This window comes from Heterodontus francisci, chromosome 32 (assembly GCF_036365525.1).
Source record: "Heterodontus francisci isolate sHetFra1 chromosome 32, sHetFra1.hap1, whole genome shotgun sequence".
Classification (NCBI taxonomy): Eukaryota; Metazoa; Chordata; class Chondrichthyes; order Heterodontiformes; family Heterodontidae; genus Heterodontus; species Heterodontus francisci.
The window spans coordinates 55989746-56014423 of record NC_090402.1 but is presented as its reverse complement, the minus strand read 5'-3'; the positions used below and the strand labels follow the sequence as shown (position 1 = coordinate 56014423).

At 46.3% G+C, this 24678-nt stretch overlaps 1 protein-coding gene across 1 annotated transcript in view; it reads left to right on the top strand.

Moving 5' to 3' along the window:
* entpd8 (ectonucleoside triphosphate diphosphohydrolase 8) overlaps positions 1 to 24678 on the top strand; it is an 80697-nt gene that overhangs the window by 18193 nt on the left and 37826 nt on the right. Inside the window, exons 3-5 of the mRNA XM_068011982.1 lie at positions 3384 to 3501; positions 11077 to 11224; positions 13204 to 13363. Of these exons, the coding sequence (XP_067868083.1) occupies positions 3384 to 3501; positions 11077 to 11224; positions 13204 to 13363 (426 nt within the window). The remainder of the gene's footprint in view (positions 1 to 3383; positions 3502 to 11076; positions 11225 to 13203; positions 13364 to 24678) is intronic.

The following is a 24678-nucleotide window of genomic DNA, read 5'->3' as shown; positions in this document are numbered from 1 at the left end:
TAAACTTTTGTGGAAAGTGGAGACGTCCTTCCCATCACCTACATGTCCCCCATTTTACCAGCAGCGGGGGAAGTGCAAATGGCCTGCCCACCCCAGGCCATTTGAGCCCCTTAAGTGGCCATTTAATTGCCAATACTGGCCTCCTCCCGCCATCTCTGGTATAATACCAGTGGCGGATGGACACTTCAGCAGCTGAGGAGGCTGCCCAGGAAAACCTGGTGGCCTCCTTCTGGGCTGGTGGGGGCCCCTCCTTATTGGTATCATGCTGGACGAAACAGTCTTTGCCTCACAGAGAGCACCCCCACCACCCTTCCCCCCCTCCCCCCCCACCCTCGCAGTAGCCCGGGCTGCCCCCTTAAAACAATCTCCACTGCCCTGCTGTCCAATACCCACCGCCCCCCCCCCCCCTCACTGGGGCCCAGCTAATTGTCCTCGGTGACGCCCAATCCCCACTTACCTGTTCCCAGGCCGGCATCCATGGTGGCTCCTCTTACTGGGTGCAGTCCCAGCAGTGACCACCGCTCCCAGTGGAGCTCATGGGACAGAGGAGCTGCCAGCCCTCTGATTGGCTGACAGCTCTTGGAGGTGGGACATCTGCCTCAGATGGGCAGAAGTCCTGACCGAGGCCAATTAAGGGCCTGAGCCACATAAAATTGCTGTGGTTCCAGGCCCGGTAGAGGTGGGCTCGCCCCTGGCTTTTTAGCTGGTGGGCAGGGCCACCGCCTGAATGTAAAATTCCAGTTTATGTTCCTATGACTGGAGACTGGAGAATAGGTACTCCTAGTCTTCAGTCCTTACTGTCCCCATCCCTCACTATCCTCATTCCTCGTTCTCCTCATCCCTCACACCTCATTGTCTTTATTCTTCATTGTCCTCTGCTCTCACTCATTCACCTCGCTGTACTCACCGCCCACATACTTCTAACTCCTCACTCCTTCTGTCCTCATGCCTCATTGACCTCACTCCTGACTGTCCGTAGGCTAGAAGGTTAAATGCGTCCACTTAAACCAAGCTGGAACCAGTGCTGGAGGAGATTACAGAGACAGAAATGGGCAGGCCATGGAGGGTTTTGAAAACAAAGATGAGAATTTTACAATTGAGTTCAGCAAGCATAGGGGTGATAGGTAAACAGAACTCGGTGCAACTAAGGACACAGGCAGCAGTTTTGGATCACCTCAAGTTTCAGGAGGTTAGAATGTGGGAGGCCAACCAGGAGGTTGCTGGAATAGTCAAGTCGAGAAGTAACATAGGCATGGATGAGGGTTTCAGCAGCATATGAACTGAGGCAGGGGCGCAGTTGGGCAATGTTATGGAGGTAGCAATGATGTGATGATGTGATCAGAAACTCACCTTGGGGTCAAATATGACACCAAGGTTACTAATAGTCTGGTTCAGCCTCAGACAGTTGCCAGGGCGAGGGATGGAGCCGATGGTGTGAGTTTGTACTGGGGAAAGAAGACAATGGCTTTTGTCTTCCCAATATTCAGTTGCAGAAAATTTCTGCTCGTCCAGTACTGGATGTCAGACAAACTGTGTGACAATTTAGAGAGAGAGGTAATGGTGAGGTAGAGCTGGATGTTGTCAGTGTACATGCGAAATTGATGCTGTGTATTCAGATGATGTCACCGAGGAATAGGAGGGGGCCAAGGATAAATCCTTGGGGGCCACGAGAGGTAACAGTGCAAGCGTGGGAAGAGAAGACATTGCAAGTGATTCTCTGGCTACAATTAAATAGATAAGAATGGAACTAAGTGAGTGCAGTCCAAGCCAGCTGGACAGCACTGGAGACATGTTGGAGGAGGATGGTGTGGTCAACCATGCGAAAGGCTGCAGACAGGTCGAGAAGGATGAAGTGAGACAGCTTACCTTTGTCACAGTCACATAGGGTGTCATTTGTGACTTTGATAAGAGCTGTTTTGGTTTTACGACAAGGGTGGAAACCTGATTGAAGTGATTCAAGCATGGAGTTCAGGGAAAGATGGGCACAGATTTGGGAGGCGACAACACATTCAAGGACTTTGGAGAGGAAAGGAAGTTTGGAAATGGGGTGGTAGTTTGTAAGGGTCAAAGGTCAAGGGATGGTTTTTGGAGTAGAGTGGTGATGATGGCAGATTTGAAAGAGAGAGGGACAGTACCCAAGGAGACAGAACTGTTAATGATATCAGATAACATGGAGACCAGGTGGGGGAATTGAGTGGTCGACAGTTAAGTTGGAATAGGGTCAAGGGAGCAGGAGATGGGCCTCATGGACACTCCTAACTGTCCTTACCAATTATTTCCCTCACCACTCATTCCTTATGTCATCATTCATCACTGTCTGTACTCTTCACTGTCCTCATTTCTCACTGTTCTCAATCCTCATGGTTCTTTTTGTCATTTATTCATGGGATGTGGGCATCGCTGGCTAGGCCAACATTTATTGCCCATCCCTAATTTCCCTTGAGAAGGTGGTGGTGAACTGTCTTCTTGAACCACTGCAGTCCATGTAGTGTAGGTATATCCACAATGTTGTTAGGGAGGGAGTTCCAGAATTTTGACCCAGCAACAGTGAAGGAACAGTGATATAGTTCCAAAGCAGGATGGTGTGTGACTTGGAGGGGAACTTATAGATGGAGGTGTTCCGATCCATTAGCTGAATTTGACCTTCTAGGTGGTAGAGGTCGTAGGTTTGGAATTTGTTTTCTAAGAAGCCTTGGCGAGTTGTTGCAGTGCATCTTCAAGATGGTACACAGTGGATGGTACACAGTGGATGGGGTGCCTATTAAGCAGGTTGCTTTGTCCTGGATGGTGTCAAGATTCTTGAATGTTGTTGGAGCTGCACTCATCCAGGCAAGTGGAAAGTATTCCATCACAATCCTGAGTTGTGCCTTGTAGATGGTGACAGGTTCTGGGGAGACAGGAGGTGAGTTATGCATCCAGAATAACCAGCCTCTAACCTGCTTTCGAAGCCACAGTATTTATGTGGCTGGTCCAGTTCAGTTACTGGCCAATGGTAACCCCCAGGATGTTGATGGTGGAGGATTCAGGGGTGGTAATGTCAAAGGGAAATGGTTAGATGGTGATTGCCTGGCACTTGGGGCACAAATGTTAGTTGTCACTTATCTGTCCTCACTCCTTGCCCCTCAGTCTCCTCACCCCTCACTGACCTCAATGTCCATGCTTCTAACTGTTGTCATACCTCACTCTTTCACTTATCATTGTCACACCCTCACTTCAAACTTTCCTCCCACATCACGTTTCATGTCCTCAGTAGTCATTCCTCACAGTGCCTACTGTCCTCATCCCTCACTGTCCTCACCCCTCGTCTCTACAAGTGGCTGCTCTATGTATTCAGCTGTTTCATAACAAATCATTGATATTGAATCTTCTTTTTACTCATTCAGTTTGGGATTGTGTGTGATGCTGGATCGACACATACTACGATATTTCTTTACCACTGGCCTGCTGATAAGGAGAACGAGACCGGGGTCGTCAGTCAGCTGTACGAGTGTGACGTAGATGGTAATGTCTCTCAATGTATGAAGTAGATTGTCCCTAATAAAACTATTACTTTCTCTCACCCTGGCCATTTCCCGGTGTGGCCCTCACCTCCACACCCTTAAGTCCAAGGGATGCAGACTTGAACGGATATGGAAGACAAGTGGTTTAACTATTCACCGCCCGATCTGGTTGGACCACAAAAAAACACTATCAGCTCCTGCACTTGTGTGTAAAAACTGCTTACTATTCGAGAATCATCCTGGAATGCAAAGGGAATCCCCACTTTCTTTTCTCTCTTGTAAAACATCTTCTTAAACCTCTCTCCCCTGTTCCCTCCAACAATAAGTGCAAGTGGCTCATGGACTTCTTTGTCACTAAGATTGAGACCATCCAATCAGCTGCCTCTGTTGCATTCCTCCCTTCCACTAGCCCACCGGATCAAACATCCTCTAATGCTTCCCCCCACCCTAGCCCTGAACTCGCATCTTTCTCTAGTTTCTCTCCTACCTCCCCTCATGCCATCGCCAAGCTGATCCTCTCCATGAAACCCACCTCCTGCTCTTTTGATGCTATTTCCACTAAACTACAGACCACTCAATTTCTCTTCCTTGCTACCATGTCAGATGATATTGTTAACGGTTCCTCAGGTTCTGTCCCCCATTTCTCTATTATTAGAGACTACTTAGCTGACATCCAGTAGTGGATGATCAGAAATATCCTCCAATTAAATATTCAGAATACTGAAGACATTGTCTTTGATCTCAGCTGCAAACTCCATTCCCTAGCTACCAACTCCATCCCTCTCCCTGGCAACTCTCTGAAGCTGAGCCAGACAGTTGGCAACCTTGGTGTCATACTTCACCCCAAGATGAGCTTCTGGCTACACATTCACACCATCATTAAAACTGCCTAATTCCACCTAGTCATGGAATCATTATGGCACAGAAGGAGACCATTTGGCCCATTGAGTCCATGCCAGCTCTCTGTACAGCAATCCAGTCAGTCCCATTACCCCACTCTATCCCCAAAAGCCCTGCAAATTTATTTCCTTCAAGTGCCCGTCCAACTTCCTTTTGAAATCATTGATCATCTCCGCTTCCACCACCCTCTTAGGCAGCGAGTTCCAGACCATTACTACTCGCTGTGTAAAAAAAAAAGTTCTTCCTCGCATTCCCTCTGCATTTCCTTCCCAAATATGTGTTCCCTAGTCCTGTACCATCAGTTAATGGGAGTAGCTTTTCCTTTTCTACCTTATCTAAACCTGTCATAATCTTGTAAACCTCTATCAAATCTCCCATCAATCATCTTTGCTCCAAGGAGCACAACCCCAGCTTTTCCAACCTAACCTTGTCGATAAAATTCTCCATCCCTGGAACCATTCTGGTAAATCTCCTCTGCACCTTCTCAAGGACCTTCACATCCTTCCTAAAGTGACCAGAACTGGACGCAATACTCTATTTGGGGCTTAACCAGAGTTTTACAAAGGTTCGGCATAACTTCCCTGCTTTTGTACTCAATACCTTTATTTATGAAGCCCAAGTTCCCATATGTTTTCCTAACTATTCTCTCTATATGTCCTATCACCTTCAAATATCAATGCACATGAAGCCCCAGGTCCCTCTGACCTTATACACGCTTTAGAACTGTGCCATTAAGCCTACATTGCCTCTCCCTATCCATTCTGCCAAAATGCATCACTCCGCACTTCTCTGTATTAAATTTCATCTGCCACTTGTCTGCTCATTCTGCTCATCTATCTATGTCTTGTTGCAATTGATTTGTATCTTCCTTGCTGTCTGCCACCCCTCCAAGTTTGGTATTATTGGCTAATTTTGGAATTTGACTCTGTATTCCAATATCCAAGCCATTTATACATATCAAAAAAAGCAGTGGTCCTGGCACTGAACCTTGGGGAACACCACTGTCTACCATCCTCCAGTTTGAAAAACAACCATTTACCATGACTCATTGGCTTAAGGACAGAAAACAATGTTTTATCCAAGCTGACATTGACCCACCTATTCCATGAGCCTCAGTTTTGTTAAATCAGCATTTTATGTGGTACTTTATCAAAAAATCAATGAGATTAAACATTAAACAATGAGTCAAACACAATCTGCCTTTCACAAATCCATGCTGGCTCTCCCTAATTAACTCAAACCTCTCCGAGTGCCTGTTGATTTTTCCCTAATTACTTTTTGTAAAACTTTACTCACTGCTGATGTTAAACTGATTGACCTGTAGTTACCAGGAATATCCCATACCCATTTCTTGAACATTTGCCACCCTCCAATCCTCTGGCACCTCCCCCGTATCTAGGGAAGATTGGAAGATTAAGGCAAGCCCTTCTTTTATCTTCACTCCCACTTCCTTCAGAAAACTGGGATTCAAGCCATCTGGACCAGGTGATTTATCCAATCTAATCATAGCCAGCCTTTCCAGTACATCCTTCCTATCAATTTTCACCCCATCCATTACCTCTGCCGGCTCCACTTCTACTGATCTTTTGTCACCCTCCTCTTCCTTAGTAAACCCGATTAAAAAGTACACAAAGTATTCTAGCCTTGCCCTGCGCCAGTAAGCATACATCATCTTCTTTGTCCCTAATAGACCCCACCCTGCATCTTACTACCCGCTTACTATTTGCATACTGGTAGAAGATTTTTGTGTTCCCTAGATGTTAACTGCCATTCTATTCTCAAATTCCCTCTTTGCTGGTTTTATTTTCCTCTTCACTTCCCCTCTCAAGTTATTGTATTTGGCCTGGTTCTCGCTTGAAGAATTCACCTGACATGCATCATACACTCTCTTATTTCATCATATGCTCTATCTCCCTCATCATCCAAGGAGCCCTGTCTTTTGGTTCCCTAACCTTTCCCTCTTGTTGGAATGTACTTAGCCTATACCTGAAACATCTCCTCCTTAGAGAACACCCATTGTTCCATTACGGTTTTTCCTGTCAATCTTTGGTTCCATTTTATCCTGGCTAGATCCCCTCTCATCTCACTGAAATTAGCTCTCTTACAATATAGAAGTTCTACTTTAGATTGTTCCTTACTTTTCTCCATTCTTCATTTAAACTATATGATACAATCACTTTTCCCGAAGTATTCCCCTACAGACCCTTGGTCCACTTGGCCCACCTTATTCCCCAGAACCAGATCCAGCAATGATCCCTTCCGAGTTGCATCAAGAATCTACTAGTCAAGGAAGTGCTCCTGAACACATTTTAGAAATTCTTACCCCTCCTTTCCCTTTACTCTAACGTTATCCCAATTGAAATTTAGGTCATTATATCACCACTCTATGGGCTGAATTTTACGCCACCCCAGTGGGTCGGATGGTGGCATGGGGTCAGCGTAAAATTGAGTGGCAGGCTCCGGAAGGCCTATGCACCCCGCTTTCGCCTCCGGACAAGTTTACGGTGTCGGGCGGGGTGTTGGAAGTGGCCACTTAATGGCCACTTAAGGGCCCTCGCCCGTCTCCATGGGTATTTTACCCGTGGTAAGCTGGTGTGCTGGGGACGTGAAAGGCCGTCCAGCGATAGCTGCCAGCCTTTCCATGCCCCGGTGGGGGGCATGGCAATCAGGGACAGGGGGCCTAATTGAGGGCTGCCCCTGCCTCCCAACCCACCCCCGGGACCCAAGACACCCCTCTCCCCTCAAACGACCACTCCAGCCTCACCAGGGAAGGACCGATCCCACTGGTGAGGCATGCCCCTACTTACCTTCCCTCCTCGATCCATCAGGTGGCAGTTGGGCTGCAGTCCCAGCAGTGGCCACCGTTCCCTGTGGCGCTGCTGGGACTAAGAGCTGCCGGCCCACTGATTGGCTGGCAGCTCACTGAGGCGGGACCTCCTCCCTCAAGTGGGTGGAAGTCCCACCTCGGGACAATTAAAGCCTGAGGACCCGTAAAATGCAGGACGGATCCCTGGACTAGGCGGAAGCGGGTTCAGCACCGACTTTCACGTTAGGAGTCCGGCTCCCATCCATCCACCGTAAAATTCCGGCCTCTATTTCTTACACATCTCCAATTTGCTCCTCTGGCTCTCTGTCTCTGTCACTATTTGGAGGCATTTTGAATACCCCCAGTAGCATGATCATACCCTTTTTTATGGTTAACTCCAGCCAAATGCCTTTTCTCCCTCCATTTTCAACACTACAATATCTTCCTCAATCAGTACCCAACCTTCCTTTTCCTTATTTTTTCTGAAAACTTTGTATCCTTGAATAATAAGTACCCAGTCCTCAACATTTTTAAGCCACATTTCCATTATTGTCACAACATCATATTCCCACACATCTATTTGCATTCGTAGCTCACCAATCTTATTCACCACACTTTGTGCATTTACATACATGCCTTGTAAACGTGTCGTCGTATTCCTTGTAGTCTGTTTCTATCTAATATAGTACTACTTCCTTCTGTAACAACACTATAGTTCATTTATGTACCTTATTCCTCTTTACTACTTATTTCTGCTGGTGCCCATCTCCTTGCCAGTTTAGTTTAAACCCTCCCCAAACACACGAGTAAATCTCCGCACGAGGACATTGGTCCCAGTCCTGTTGAGGTGCAACTCGTCCCTTGTGCATAGGTGCCTTCTGCCCCAGAACTGGTCACAATGCCCTAAGAATCTGAAGCTGTATCTCCTGCACCATGCCTCAAGCCATCCCTTGATCCTCCTATCTTCCTATTTCTAATCTTGCTAGCGCATGACACTGGGAGTAATCCAGAGATTACTACCTTCGAGATCCTACTCTTTAACTTCCTCCCTAGCTTCTGAAACTCTGACCATAGGACCTCAACACCTACCCTGTTTATGTTGTTCATACCAACATAAACCACAACTTCTGGCTCACTCCCATCTCCCTGCAGAATATCCTGCACCTTCTCCCTGATGTCCTTTAGCTTGGTACCAGGGAGGGAACTCACCATGTGGGACTCGCGATAATGGTTACAGAAATGCCTGTTTGTCCCGCTAACTATGGAATCGCCTATAATCACTGCATTTCTACACTTTGCTGTCTGCTCCTGTGCAGTTGCCTTGCCCATTGGCCATGGACTGCACTCCTTCAAGGTGTCACTCCCAGTAGTCTCCAAAGCTGAGTACTGGATTGAGAGCAGCACACATCCCAATAACTCCTGAACTTCCTGCTTTTTCCTACTCTTATGGATGGCCATCCATCTACTATCCTGAAATCACACTGCCTGTGGGGTGACCACCTCCTGAAACATACGATCCAGGAAACTCTCCAGCCCCTGAATGCTCTGGAGTGACTCCAGTTTCTCCTCAAGCTTGGATATCCTAAGCTCGAGCTCAAACAGCTGGAGACACTTCCTACACGTATGGTCTCCCAAGACACATGAAGTGTTCTGAAGTTCCCATATGGCCCAGGAACTATAAGCAACAAGTTTCAGCTGCCCATCCATGATCTACAAAAACAATCTCTCTTCCCTCTTTTATAATCTGGTTAGAACCTTGTATAAACTATTAATTTTAATTAAGATGCCTCTAGATCTGTTCTTTTATTTATTTTATTTATTTATTTAGAGATACAGCACTGAAACAGGCCCTTCGGCCCACCGAGTCTGTGCCAACCATCAACCTCCCATTTATACTAATCCTACTCTAATCCCATATTCCTACCACATCCCCACCTGTCCCTATATTCCCCCACCACCTACCTATACTAGGGGCAATTTATAATGGCCAATTTACCTATCAACCTGCAAGTCTTTTGGTGGTGGGAGGAAACCTGAGTACCCGGCGAAAACCCACGCAGACACAGGGAGAACTTGCAAACTCCACACAGGCAGTACCCAGAATTGAACCCGGGTCGCTGGAGCTGTGAGGCTGCGGTGCTAACCACTGTTCTGCTCTAATATTCTTAATAATTCAGTTACTGTTATACTTATCCAAAATGGAATATTATTAATTAGTTTAACTAGTTAAGCTATAAATTTAATGCAGTACTTCACAGTTTCCTGGTCCTAGTTTAAAACACTGCGCTAGTTTTTAAACAAAAAACTCATACTCACCAACCAATCACCTACCTGCTGTCCTCTGACATCAGTCCTTGCTTATTTTGGAAATACTCTATTCAGGTCCGGTCTGTCTCTCTCTCTCATTCTGTGCCACCGCTGCTGGTATCTCTTCATCGCCTGACACCATCGCTGCCTCAGTTCGTTTGCTGCTGAAACCCTCATTCATGCCTTTTACTTCTAACTTCACTTTTCCAATGCATGTCTGGCTGTTCTCCCACAGGTAGAAACCCTGCGTAACCTTGAGATCATCCCAAATTCTGCTACCATATCCTTTCTCACACCAAGTCCCATTCACCTATCACCCCTATGCTCGCAGACTTACATTGGGTCCCGGTCAAGCAATGCCCTGAGTTAATTTTCATCCTTGTTTTCAAATTCCTCCGTGGCCTCGCCCCTCCCTATCTCTAATTTCCTCCAGCCCTACAACCCTCCAAGATGTCAGAGCTCCTATAATTCCAGCCTCTTGAGCATCACTGATTTTAATCGCTCCATAATTGGTGGCCATACCTTCAGCTGTGGCATTCCCTACCTAAATCTCGCCACCTCGCTACCTTGTTTTCCTCCTTTAAATCACTCTTTAAATCCCCGCTCTTTGACCAAGATCTTTGTTGTCTGATCTACGATCTCCTTTTGTGGCTCAGTGTCCTATTTTGTTTTATAATGTTCCTGTGAAGCACCTTGGGATGTTTTATTATGCTAAAGGCGCTACATAAATATATGTTGTTGTTGCAATGTCCCCATGTTACTGTCGCCACACAGTGAGGTAGCTGGTAATTAACATTAATACTGTGAAGTGGTTGGAGGTGTCCCCACACAATGAGCTAGATGGTAGTAATCCTCCATAACAGTGTGCAGTAGATGGTACATGACACATGTCCTGGCACAGGGCACCTGCCCTGGTACCCAGATATGCCCTATACCTTTTCATTTACAATGTATAACATTCTTTACTTTAATTATTGATGCAGTAGAATTTGGTAGATCTGTGGTTATCCCTCTCCTACATCAGGTGGGGTTGAAATTAAAAATGTGTGATTTACTGACCCTGCTGGAGACAGCAACTTGCTTTGTTTGTGTACATACAGGTGGCTAAGCTGTGCTGTATGATTCCTCCATCAAACCAACTGGGGACAGGGGGATGAGCCTCTGTAAAGGCTGGTAAAGGGAAAACAGAAAGCAGCAAGTAAAGTGTGGCTTGCCGTGCCCTGGAATGCCCTCCTTTGCCCACACACCAGGCTCTCACTAGTGGTTCCCAGAACCCAATCCTATTGCTCTCTTCAGTTGTGGGCAGGTTCTGGGCTGCATGGTTTGCCGCCAGTTTCCGGGGTGTTAATGGTCACTTTTAATCAGTTCTGGCCTGATCTCAGGAGTGTAATTAACTCACTGGAAGCACACTGCCAGTTATGGAGGTGGTGAGACATTTTTCACACTTTATCCTTGGCAGCCTGGTATTGTGTTTGTTGACTGTATTTTGGGCTGCGGCTCTTTGTTGATGATGACACGTGCAGTGTGAACAAGATTTGTAACATTGTGCTATTGTGTTCACAGAGGGGATTTCCAGCTTTGCTGATGACCCACCAAAGGCTGGCGAGTCGCTTAGACCCTGTTTAGACAAAGTACTAACATACATTCCATCAAAGAAACAACACAAAACCCACATCAGTCTGGGAGCCACAGCTGGCATGCGTTTACTTGAGTAAGGAGAAAAGGTTTTTGTATTTAACATGTTGCTGATTATTTTGGTGAAAGTTTGAAGACAGCTTCTAAATGGGTGCTGTGCTAATAAGACATACCTGTTTGAAAGTCTTGTTTTAGCATGCAATTTTGGTCCTCATTGCTGCTCACTATTAGTTGGACCCCTACATAGAATGGTTACAGCACAGGAGGAGGCCATTCAGCCCATTGTGTCTGTGCTGGCTCTCTGCAAGATTAACTCATCTAGTCCCATCCCCTGCCCTTTCCCCGTTGCCCTGCAACTTTTTTCCCTTCGGATAATGGTCCAGCTCACTTTTGAGCACGAGCGAGCAACTTAATTGACAGTCAGCCCTTTAACAAAACTCAAAGCAACCGTTCTGAATACAGGTTTCAACTCTTTGACCAAGGCGCTCTCAAACATATTTTCCAACACACCCTGACAATATGTCATCTTGTATGAAACATGAACTAAACTGGCAGTTCAACTTAGGCCACCTTTAGTGCCTAACATATCTGGGGAAAATCAGCCCCTTGTCATAAAAATCACAGAATCATAGAAATTTACAGCACAGGAGGAGGCCATTCATCCTATTGTGTCCACTCTGGCTGACAAGCAGCCATCCAGCCTAACCCCAGCTCTTGGCCCATAGCCTTGTAAATTACAGAACTTCATGTGCATTCCTAATTACTTTTTAAATGTTATGAAGGTTTCTGCAGTGAGTTCCACATCTCCACACCCTCTGGATGAAAACAATTCCCCTTGAATCCCCTCTAACCCTCCCACCTTTTAACCTAAATTTATGCCCCGATTATGGACCCCTCAACTAAGCAAAATAGGGCCTTCATAATTTTATCCACTTCAATTAGGTCTCCCTTCATCCTCCTCCCTTCCAAAGAAAACAGCCCTGGCCTATGCAATCATTCCTCATAACTAATTCTCCAGTCCAGGCAACATACTCATAAATCTCCCCGCTCTCGTGCAATCACATCTTTCCTATAGTTCAGTGGCCAGAACTGCACAAATTACTCCAGCTGTGGCCTAACCAGTGTTTTATACTGTTCTAGCAAAACCTCCCAGCTCTTATATTCTATGCCCCAACTAATAAAGGCAGGTATCTCATATGCCTGCTTGACCACCTTATCTAGTTGTCCAGCTTTCAGGGATCTGTGGACATGCACTCCAATGTCCTTCTGTTCCTCGACACTTCTCAGTGTCCTACCATTTATTGTGTATTCCCTTCCAGTCACAAACACCAATCAACCATTGCCCTTTGCTTCCTGCATCCAATTTTGGATCCAACTTGCCACTTTGCCTTGGATCCCATGGGCATTGAGACCAGTATCCCATGTGGAACCTTATCAAAAGCCTTGCTAAAATCCATATAGACTACATCAAATACACTATCCCCATCGACCCTCCTTGTTACCTCTTTAAATGATCCCAGACAGTAATGTTACAATTATCTCATCTCTTTCAACTTTATATGGAGCTCAAGTACAAACTCAAATCATTCTTCTTGGATGTGAGTTTACATCTCAAGGCTACTCACAAACTGGTAGTAAACTGCCAATCTTCTTCTGCCAGTGACAGGTGAGCAGGATAATCAAAGTAACAAATGTAAATGTCACACGTACTGGTCTTGTGGTTAGGGCTGGGACGCATTACCAGGACAGCCTAGAGAATCATTTACTGTGTGATATCTGACCTGGAATTGATTACTGTATACAATTACATGAAAGAGTGCACCATGCAGGTTCCATTGGCACATACCATAATCCAGGTCCTGGGGTACAGGTTCCACAGGCGTCAATGATATTTCAGGTCCTGGGGTACAAGTTCTATGGTCACAAACAGAAGGTGTTCTCAGAAACCCTACTCACTACTTAGAAAAGAAGGAAAATGTCTTTTGAGAATGTTCTGATTTCTATAAGATGAAAGTGTGGATAATTGAATAATTTTTGGCTGGTCTTGTTATGCAGAATTCAGAACCAATCACAGTCCAGGATGGTTCTTGATGAAGTTCAGAAAACCATTCGCTCCTACCCATTTCATTTCCATGAGGCTAGGATTATCTCGGGAGCAGATGAGGGAACCTGTGGATGGATCACTGTGAACTATCTTCTGGAGTCCTTCCTCAAGGTGGGAAACTCAATATATGTTACATGTATTTGCTGAGCAGGTAGAGTCAGGGCTGGCCAATCCTGGCCCTTTTGGAACCCAATTGCAGCAGATTTGGGCCTCTGTGACTGGCAGCTCAAGTACAGAGAGTGGGATACGGACAAGTATAGTGTTCACCAACTTTCCATTGTTTAGGTATGAGATGGGCGGCTGCACTCGTACTGCAGTTACCCCCTCCCCCCAACACCCCATGTACATTACCCTGACTGGGGGTAGGGGGCTTGCTGTAACAGTGATTTCGACACTCGTGCTCTGTTTGCAAACCCTTCACACCTTGCAGCTTCTCCCCTCTGCGTTTAAACATTGTCCCATCCCTCAGCGTACTCAAACCTGTAAACCAAGGTTATTTTATCTCTCATGTTTCAGACATTATATCATTCCCAGTGGGTCTTGTGTATGCATCACTGTTGTTTATTCTCCTGTATATTACTCCAAGTGAGCATGCCCTTGGGTGGCAATTCCAGTATGCATATATTTCTATGTTATTCCCAGTAGAACTATCTTTGTTTCAATCCTAGTAGGCGTAATCTTGTATATGATTCCTAGTGGGAACATATTTGAATATTATTTCCAGTAAAAAACTCCCATTGGGCGCATCCATGCATAACTTTCCCAGCAAACATATTCTTGTATTCATATACTGCTTCCGCAGTATTTTGCTTTTATTTTAGTGTTTAATTCACTGCCACTTCTCTTCCAGGAATGCCTACCTTGAAGAAGTTCTGCTCTTCTCTCCGACGGGATTTTCGTTTGTCTCTTTTACCTTGTTCATCTTCATTGCTTTCTATTTCCCTCCTGGTGTTTGATAAAGTTTCTACCAAAACTCGTTTTCACAGCCACATCTCCTTCCTCAGTGACTGTCTCCGGCTCCGACTTATTCCATGTGGATTCCAACTGCAGTTTCACCCAGCATGCTTTGAATCCACCCAGGATCACAGGTTTCTCCGAGAAATACAACGTTCCTCGGACTGCTACTCTCGCCGCATCCTGAGATCCACACTCAGTGCCATGCGCCGCCACATGCACACACTGAACCTCTCTCTCCAGCAGCACCGCCTCACCTAATCTCAAAGCTGTTCTACTCCGCAGTTTCATTTAATCTTTCGTCTCATCCGACGCATTAACAAAAAACTTTTTTTCTTCCTTTCAGGTGTCAAGGAACGCAAGCTCCAGCAGCTGATGGGGATGAATGCTCCTCCAGATCCTCCTTCCGCTTCACTTCCCTCTGACCCCATCCCTTCTGATCTGACCCCTTGCCGTGTATTCACTATACCCTCTGACCTCCCCCTCTCTGATGTTGAATGTTCTGTACTCAGCAAAGGTCTCAGTTTTATCCCCTTACGCCCCCACCTCAATGAATTTCGCGCTCGGCATGACGTTGAGCTCTTCTTCCGTTGCCTCCGGGCTCACTTCTTTGACCAGGAGTCCTCCTCCCGACCAGCAGACCCATTCACCCGCCTCCAGAATTCTCCCTCTACCTGGACCCCTCCCCCTGGCCACTTACCCGCTCATGATCTCTTCATTGAAAACTGTCGGCAAGACATTAGTCATCTCAATTTCTCTGCCCCCCTCACTCACTCTAACCTGTCCCCCTCTGATTTTGAGGCACTCCGTTCTCTCAGGTCTAACCCCGACATGGTCATCAAACCTGCAGACAAGGGTGGTGCTGTTGTTGTATGGCGTACCGACCTCTACCTTGCAGAAGCTCAACGCCAACTCACAGACACTTCTTCCTACCTTCCTCTGGACCATGACCCCACCACCGAACATCAAGCCACCGTCCAAAGGACTGTCACTGACCTCATCTCCTCTGGAGATCTTTCCCCTACAGCTTCCAACCTCATAGTCCCGCAACCCCGGACAGCCCGCTTCTACCTCCTTCCCAAAATCCCCAAACGGAACTGTCCCGGCAGACCCATTGTGTCAGCCTGCTCCTGCCCCACTGAACTTATTTCTTCCTATCTTGACTCTATCTTTTCTCTGCTGGTCCAGTCTCTTCCCACCTACATCCGTGACTCTTCTGACGCCCTACGTCATTTTGACAATTTCCAGTTTCCTGTCCTAACCGCCTCCTCTACACAATGGACGTCCAATTGCTCTACACCTCCATCCCCCACCAGGATGGTTTGAGGGCTCTCCGCTTCTTCCTGGAACAGAGGCCCAACCAGTCCCCATCCACCACCACCCTCCTCCGCCTGGCTGAACTTGTTCTCATATTGAATAACTTCTCCTTCAACTCCACGCACTTCCTTCAAGTAAAAGGTGTCGCTATGGATACCCGCGTGGGTCCCAGTTATGCCTGTATTTTTGTGGGATATGTCGAGCATTCTTTGTTCCAGTCCTACTCAGGCCCCCTCCCCCAACTCTTTTTCCGGTACATTGATGACTTTATCGGTGCCGTTTCCTGCTCCCGCCCCGAACTGGAAAACTTTATCAACTTTGCTTCCAATTTCCACCCTTCTCTCACCTTTACATGGTCCATCTCTGACACTTCCCTTCCCTTCCTCGACTTCTCTGTCTCTATCTCTGGGGATAGGTTGTCTACTAATATCCATTATAAGCCCACCGACTCCCACAGCTACCTCGACTACACTTCTTCACACCCTACCTCCTGTAAGGACTCCATTCCATTCTCCCAGTCTCTCCGTCTTCGACGCATCTGCTCTGATGATGCTACCTTCCATGACGGTGCTTCTGGTATGACCTCCTTTTTCCTCAACCGAGGATTCCCCCCCCCACTGTTGTTGACAGGGCCCTCAACCGTGTCCGGCCCATTTCCTGTACCTCTGCCCTCAACCCTTCCCCTCCCTCCCAGAACCGTGACTGGGTTCCCCTTGTCCTCACTTTCCACCCCATCAGCCTCCAAATCCAAAGGATCATCCTCCGCCATTTCCGCCACCTCCAGCGTGATGCCACCACCAAACGCATCTTCCCCTCCCTTCCCCTGTCAGCATTCCGAAGGGATCATTCCCTCCGCGACACCCTGGTCCACTCCTCCATTAGCCCCACCACCTCATCCCCGTCCCATGGAACCTTCCCCTGCAATCGCAGGAGGTGTAATACCTGCCCATTTACCTCCTCTCTCCTCACTATCCCAGGCCCCAAACACTCCTTTCAGGTGAAGCAGCGATTTACTTGTACTTCTTTCAATGTAGTATACTGTATTCGCTGCTCACAATGTGGTCTCCTCTACATTGGGGAGACCAAGCGCAGACTGGGTGATCGTTTTGCGGAACACCTCCGCTCAGTCCGCTAGCAGGACCCTGAGCTTCCGGTTGCTTGCCATTTCAACACTTCCCCCTGCTCTCATGCTCACATCTCTGTCCTGGGATTGCTGCAGTGTTCCAGTGAACATCAACGCAAGCTCGAGGAACAGCATCTCATCTACCGATTAGGCACACTACAGCCTGCCGGACTGAACATTGAGTTCAATAATTTCAGAGCATGACAGCCCCCCACTTTACTTTCATTTTTAGTTATTTTTTCTTTTTTTCATTTTTTACAACCTTTTTTTGCATTTATTTCATTTCATCTTAGTTTGTTCAGTTTGCTTACCCACTGTTTTTTTTCATGTTTGCACTTGCTGCTGTTCAATATTCAGTCCGTTAACACCTTTTCTGTACTAATACTTTGTCTTTCAACACACCATTAACATATTGTTTGCCTTTGCTCCATGACCTTTTGGTCAGCTATGTGGCCTTATCCAATCTACACCTTCTCCTTTGTTATCTCTTGCCCCACCCCCACCTCACTTGCTTATAACCTGTGACATTTTTAATATTTGTCAGTTCCGATGAAGGATCACTGACCCGAAACGTTAACTCTGCTTCTCTTTCCACAGATGCTGCCAGACCTGCTGAGTGGTTCCAGCATTTCTTGTTTTTATTTCAGATTTCCAGCATCCGCAGTATTTTGCTTTTATAAACATATTCTGGTATCTGATTCCCAATGGGAACACAGCTGTATAACATTCCCAAAGAGCATCCCTTGTATATCAGTTCCAGCATACATACTTTAATAAATCATTCCGATGAGGAATACACTTGCATATTATTCCCAGTGGACATATCCCTGTTATCATTCCCAAGGGCCATATCCTTGTATATGATTCCCAGTGAGAATGTATTTGCATATAATTCTCAGTGGGCTTAAATTGAGTATCAGTCCTGGGGACATGTCCTTTTGTACTATTCTTTTTGGCAATATCTTTACATATCATTCCCAGTGGACACAGCCTTGTATACCCCTGCCAGTGGACATATCTTTCTATAAAATTCCCAGTTGGCAAATCAATGTATATCATTCCCAGTGGACATATGTCCCAGATTCCTGCATCACTATCCCTGGGTATGTCCTGTCTCACTGGCAGGGTCGACCCAGCAAAGGTGGAGGCACAGTGGAATACAGTCAGGAGAAAGTGGCCTTGGGGGGGGCCTCAGCATTGACTCCAGACCCCATACATCAGGTCAAACATAGGAAAGCAAACTTCCTGCTGATTACCACCTACCACCCTCCCTCAGCTGATGAATCAGTTCTTCTCCGTGTTGAACACAACTTGGAAGAAGCACTGAGGATAGCAAGGGCACAGAATTTACTCTGGATAGGATGCATCAATGTCCATCACCAAAAGTGGCTCACTGGCACCACCACAAACCAAGATGGCTGAGTCCTGAAGAACATATCTGTCAGACTGGGCCTGCGACAGGTGGTGAGAGAACCAACAAGAGGGAAAACCGTACTTGATTTTGCCCTCACCAGTCTACCTGTCCCAGATGCATGACAATATTGATAGGTGACCACTGTTGTATTACCTCTTTCTAGACTCATACAAACGAAGCTGTAGGTCAGGCATAAACATTTAGAATGCAGAGCTTTAATGGAGACTTGCAGTTGCTTCGGCTTACAATGCTAACTGACTGTGCAGGAGAACTGAATCTGTGATACTGCATCACTTCCTGTGATATACATAATAGCATAAACATATGATTATATTTCACATGCTAACAAATACACTATCACAAAATCCTCCTTCCCTTAAATGACAACCCCATATAGTATAATATTAATATGTACATGAATAAGTAACCCTCGTGAGATACAAGAAATTTAACAACTGTAACACTGTTTACATTGTTACGACCAGGTGAGAAAGAGGTCTAGGGTTCCCTTTCAGCCTTCACCTGGTCTTACCATAACAGGGTTTTATTTTTAAACACAGTGTTTTTAGCTTCCCCTTGGTGAATCCTTGTTCACTGTTTTTTAATTATAAGGCAAAGAAACCAGCACAAGCAGGTTTTCTTAGGTTTAAAGAAGAAAAGTTGAAATTATTAAACTTAAACTCTAATTTGGTTAACGCCTACGGATACACAATGTGCCCACACTAGTATGCAGATGCCGTACACACATGCAAGAGACAGAAAAGAGCAGAAGAAAAATAAAGTAGAAAAGTTTGAGGCAATATCTGAAGAGTTTTTGTTATTGTTCTTCGAGCTCACTGTAGAGTCCTTGATTATAGGTAGATCTTGCTATTCGTTGGGTCCAGTATTCTTCTTAAATCTTGTTCACTGTAGGAGACTTTTCTCTCTTGGGATTCATGTGTCTTCAGTGGATTTAGAGGCTTGTGAGAAAGAGATGGGAGCAGACAGGAGAGAGCTCTTCTCAGTTCAGGAGCAAACAGCTTGCTGCAGGCTCTCAGTTCAAACTGTACAAGCAGGTTAGTAATGTGACTAACTGGTCTGACCACATCTTGGCTCTGTGTATTGTATCATCTTAGCAGGGCGTGGATTGTCTGTTAATATGTAAATGTTTTTCCAGCCAAGGTCTGGCAGTTCTTGTCACAGGCCTTCACTTCTTCCCAGCAACAATTTGAAATTTAATGTCCATATGGCAAAATTAATATGCCTCATTCTTAGCACATCGGCGCCTGCATGACAACATAAAACATTCAACTGTATTAAGAACATTTGGGACACTCCTCTTCAATGTGTTGTCTGTGTTTGGAACTGTACTGGTCGTCTGCTGACTCGACCAGACCTTGTGACAATGACATGTGAGTGTGTTCTCGAACTGTCCATCTCCTCCTGAAGAATATGTTTGGGAGAATTGTTCTCAGTTGTTGGTGAGTTGCTTGATTTCTCTCCATCTTCAAAAGGTATGCAAGTACAGGTAGGCGATGCTGATTGGTCACCTTGTGCCTGGTTAGCAGAGTTCCCTGAAGTGAGATTGGTTCCTTCGTAGAATGGCACCATTTGGTTTTGTCACATCATATGAATGTGGTTCTTTGAACATCTTGGACAGCTCTGCTAGGATCCATGTCTGTTCTTGTGGGTGAAGGACCCTCACCTTCTGGCCAATATATAGTGGTGGTAATTCTTCACCTGCGTGTACATCATGTGCTTTTTTCATCTTATCTTCTTTCTGACGTAACTGGGATCAAGGACGACTTGCTGAAGTGATAACTTGGTAGTGTGGTTCTCTCCGGTCGACAAAACAGAATCTCAGCAGGTGATGGCAATCCGGAGTCTAATGGCATTGTGTGAAGATGCACTAATGCCCGGTTTCCGAACACATTTTGATCAGCGATTTGACTGCCCTGACCATACGTTTAACCTTCCCATTGGAACGAGGATATCTGCGTAATGATGTGACCATTGTTCACACATATCCTAGAACAGTTTTTCCGTGCATTGTGGGCCGTTGTCAGATACCACTTCTACTGGGGTTCCAAAAAGACTAACGATGGCACTAATAGCGTTGGCCACTGCTGTTTTTGATGTGTCTCGAAGCTTTTGCACAATAGGGAATTTAGAGGGACAGTCCGTCACTAGCAGAGCCCACAGAGCACAGATCTGTTGTTATCTTTGTCCATGGGGATGATGGTATGTCATGCAGTTGGAGAGGCTCTTTCGTGGTTACATCTGTTCCATTTGTACCTTTGAGAAAGTGAGATGTGATAATCAGTTGATCAACCTGACTCATGATCTGATTCTTGTTGTTTGTCCATTGTTAAGGCTTTTTATCAGATTCTCTCCCCAGTATTCAGACTTGGGCTGATAAGTGGCAAGTGACATTCATGCCATACAAGTGCCAAGTAATGACCATCTCCCCTTGACATTCAACATATTACTGTCACTGAATTCCACATCGTCAACATCCTGGGAATCACCATTGACCAGAAATTTAACTGGACCAGTCATATAACTACTGAGGCTACAAGAGCAGGCCAGAGGCCTTGAATTCTGGGGCATATGCCTCACCCACTGACTCCCCATAACCATTCCAATGATAGGAAGGTCATTGCGTAATTCAACAATCTACAAAGAATAAGTCAGGAGTGTGATGGAATACTGTCCACTTGCCTGGACGGGTGCAGCTCCAACAACACTCAAGAAGCTCGATACCATCCAGGACAAAGCAGTCATGCAACACCTTAAACATTCACTTCCTCCACCCCGGTATATGGTGGTAACAGTGTGTACCATCTACAAGATGCACTGCAGCAACTCGCCAAGGATCCTTCAACAGCATCTTCCAACCAACAGAAAATTGAGCCAAGGCGAATCAAGAGTGTTTGAAGATGATAGACCACCAGTTATCCCCCCTCCCACCTCAATCACCACTTCCCAAGGAATATGTAGTCAGCATAGGTGATATGAGGGTCTTAGTAAGTAGATGAGTAGAAGAGTCCATTTTACCAAAGAGGCAGGAGGACTACAGTACCACCTACTGCACGGAGAGCTGCAGCGACGGTCATCTGTCCAGGCAGCTCACTCTGCTTCTGAAGCTGACCACTGCTCAGGCCATTTGCTACATAGTCTCCGTTAAATCATCTATGAATGGTCTCTAATATGAGGCAAACGCAGTACTTGAGGTGAGTGGCTCACTTTATAAGCGAGCTGGTTAATTTATTCACCTACTGACGTAAAGTGGTCATGTTATAACTACCAGAGAATGTTCAGAGGTGATATGATTGCTGTTCTAAGAATTCTAAAGGGACTGGATATGTCGGTATTGACAGGATTTTTGACTTATCACCAGAAGAGTAGAATGGCCTGCATTTGAAGGGGGTAAATTCAAGACTAATCTGTGTAAACAATGGGCTGTATTTTATGGGCCCCCCTGAGGTGAGGCCAGAGGCGTGGCGGGGGGGGGGGGGGGGGTGGGGGGACACAGGTGGCAGGGGGTAGAGGGCTCATCACCTCCCAGTCACCAAGCAATCTTACCGGGGGCAGGATAGGCTGACAACAGCCTTCCCACGCCATAACCTTACCTCCTCCTGTATCCGTCCCTGGAGCAAATTATCACCCAATTCATTTACAACTGCACTATCAAAATTCTGACTGTAGAGCTTTTGACCCTCCTTCACCACAACATTACTGCAGCTACTGATTTGCTCAACCACAACCTCACCTCCACCTTTGAAACCCTAGTTCCCAATAAAACAATTGCTCTCTCGCACCGTGGCCATTTCGCTGGTACAGGCCTCAATTCTACTCCCTTAAGTCCAAGCGACAGGGAAGTGAATGGATATAGCTGTCAATTGGTCTAGCCATCTATCACCAGATCTGGCTGAACCATATAAAGCATTAAGAGGTCCTGCTCTCATCTGCTAAAACTGCTCACAACCCCTGGATCATCCTGGAATGCAAAGATAACCCCTAACTTCTTTTCCCTGTCTTCTTAAACCCCTCTCCCCTGTCTCCTCCACCCACATCTCCAAATATAAGTGCGAGGAGCTCATGGACTTATTTTCACTGAGATTGAGAACATCCAATCAGCTGCCTCTGCTGTGTTCCTCCCTTCCTCTAGCCCACTGGGTCAAACTGTCTTTGAAGCTTTCCATCTCCTATCCTGATCTTGCATCTTTCTCTAGTTTCTCTCCTATTTCCTCTCATACCCTTTCTGGGCTCAACTTGTCCATGAGACCCATCTCCCTCTCCCTCAAACCAATTCCACTGCACTGCTGACCACCCATCTCCTCTCCTGATCCCCATCTTAGCCGATATTGTAAAGGGTTCTCTCTCTTCAGGTGATGTCCCTCTCTCCTTCAAAGCAATATGATTAGGCAGAGTCAACACAGATTTATGGAAGAGAAATATTGTTTGACAAATCTGCCAGAGTCTTTTGACGATGTAAATAGTAAGATGATGATGGGGAAACCAGTGGATGAAGTGTACCTACACCAGATGTATTACAACGCTTCAAGAAGGTAACTCACCACCACCTTCTCATTGGCAATTAGGGATGGGCAACAAATGCGACACTCCCGTTACATGAAAGAATTTTAAAAAAAGTATATTTGGATTTTCAAAAAGCATTTGATAAAGTGCCACACACACTTATTACACAAAATTAGGACTCATGTAATTGGGGTTAATATTTTAGCATGGATTGAGGGCTGGTTATTGGTCAGAAAATAGAGAGTAGGAATAAACGGGACATTTTCAGGTTGACAAGGATCAGAACTTGGGCCTCAGATGTTTACAATCCATATAGAATCATAGAAGAATTATAGAAAGCTTATGGCACAGAAAGAGGCCACTTGGACTATCGTGTCTGCACCGGCCTAAAAAAAAAAGCGCCACCCAGCCTAATCCCACTTTCCAGCAATAGAAATTATTAATGACTCGGATGAGGGGGACTGAGTGTAACGTATCCAAGATTGTTAATGATACAAAGTTAGGTGGGAAAGTAAGCAGTGAAGAGGCTGCAGAGGGATATAACAAGTTGGGGGAATGGCAAATGAAACACAATGTGGTGATGTGTAAGAATATCCACTGCTGACCCTACCCCTCCCCCACCTGTTGCTTTGCCTTTGCTGCTGCTCTACTGCTAAACACATCCCGCGCCACCGCCCCCCCACCACTCCCATCTGGAGTCCCTCAGCTGCTGTCCTGCTGACCAAGGCCCCAAAAGGCCAGCAACTCTCTGGAAACCAAGAAGACCATGTCAGGTGGTAGACACCAGGTGGCCCCATGGTTCAGCGATGCCTCCCTGGAAATTCTCTTCCAGGCTGCAAGGGAAAGACAGGAGGTCTCTTTCCAAAGGATGGCAAGAAGAGGTCATCCCACCTGACCAAGCAAGCCTGGATGGAGATTGCAGAGGAGGTCAGCAGCCATGGGGTCACCTAGCGCAACTGGGTCCAGTGTAGGAAGAAAGTCAATGTCCTATTTCGTTCTGCCAAGGTGACTGCTCCTGACTTTCTCTTTGGGACTTGCATGTGGCAACGTGGGAGGCAGTGCAACATGAAGAGGGAATGACCACAAAGGCGATAGCAAGGGGTGTAAGCATCACCACATCCTGGCAGATGCATGCGTGCATCTCAGCCACAGGCCACCTTCTTTCATAGCTCAGCCAATGACTTCTACTGAGAGTTGACATGGGGAGGAACCATGTAGGAAACCCCATCAGGGGACAAGAGGCTGTCACTAGCAGAACTGTTCCCTTGTTGATCCTGCAAAGTCCTACTGTTTCCACTTGCAGGACAAACAGGCTCATAATGCCAGGGAGACCTCGTGGACTGGCAGAGAAATACCCAATACCCAGCCTCTTTCCACAGCTGAGGAGCAGGCGCTGGAGCTAGCAGGGAGCCAGGGCAGCTGCTCAATAGTGGATGGGGAGAATGGAATCTCTGCAAGAGAGTGAGGGTTGTCTTCATTCGACAACCATCACACTGCCTGAGATCCATGTCATGCATGGTTAGCATTACAAGATCAACACAGCCTAACTCACAGATGTTTATGTTCTCTCATGCAAGTCAGGAGTTCAACTCAGCAATGGTAAGGTGAGAGAAGGATGAGGCACCTGGAGTCGTCTCCAGCTCCTCGTCCTTCTTTCGTCAGCAGGGAGGTTCAGGTGAGCCTTGAAAGGGAGGAGGATAGGCTGACCTCCACAGCTGGGGGCTCCCCTTCGGACACTCTGAGTGTGGACAGTGGCTCCTCAGCCTCTCCACCAGTGAACCCAGCTCCAGCAGCCATGCTACCTGAGGAGAGTCTTGCACCTGTGCAGGAAACCCTCAGGCAACCAGAACCTTCCAGGACTTACGTAGCCACAGCTCAGCTGCCGAAGTCATCCCAGGCCAAGCATCAGCCTGATCAGCAGCCTGCCTCCAGCCCAGCTACTATCGCAGGGGTCACACCTCATAGAAACACTCAGAAATATATAAAGAAAAGTACATGGACATACTTGGGGTTTCACTGGTGTTTGACATTTGCCATTTGTTTTGTGTTATCACAGTTCACATTCATTGTTGGAAAATGTTTCTTTCATGACTTAAT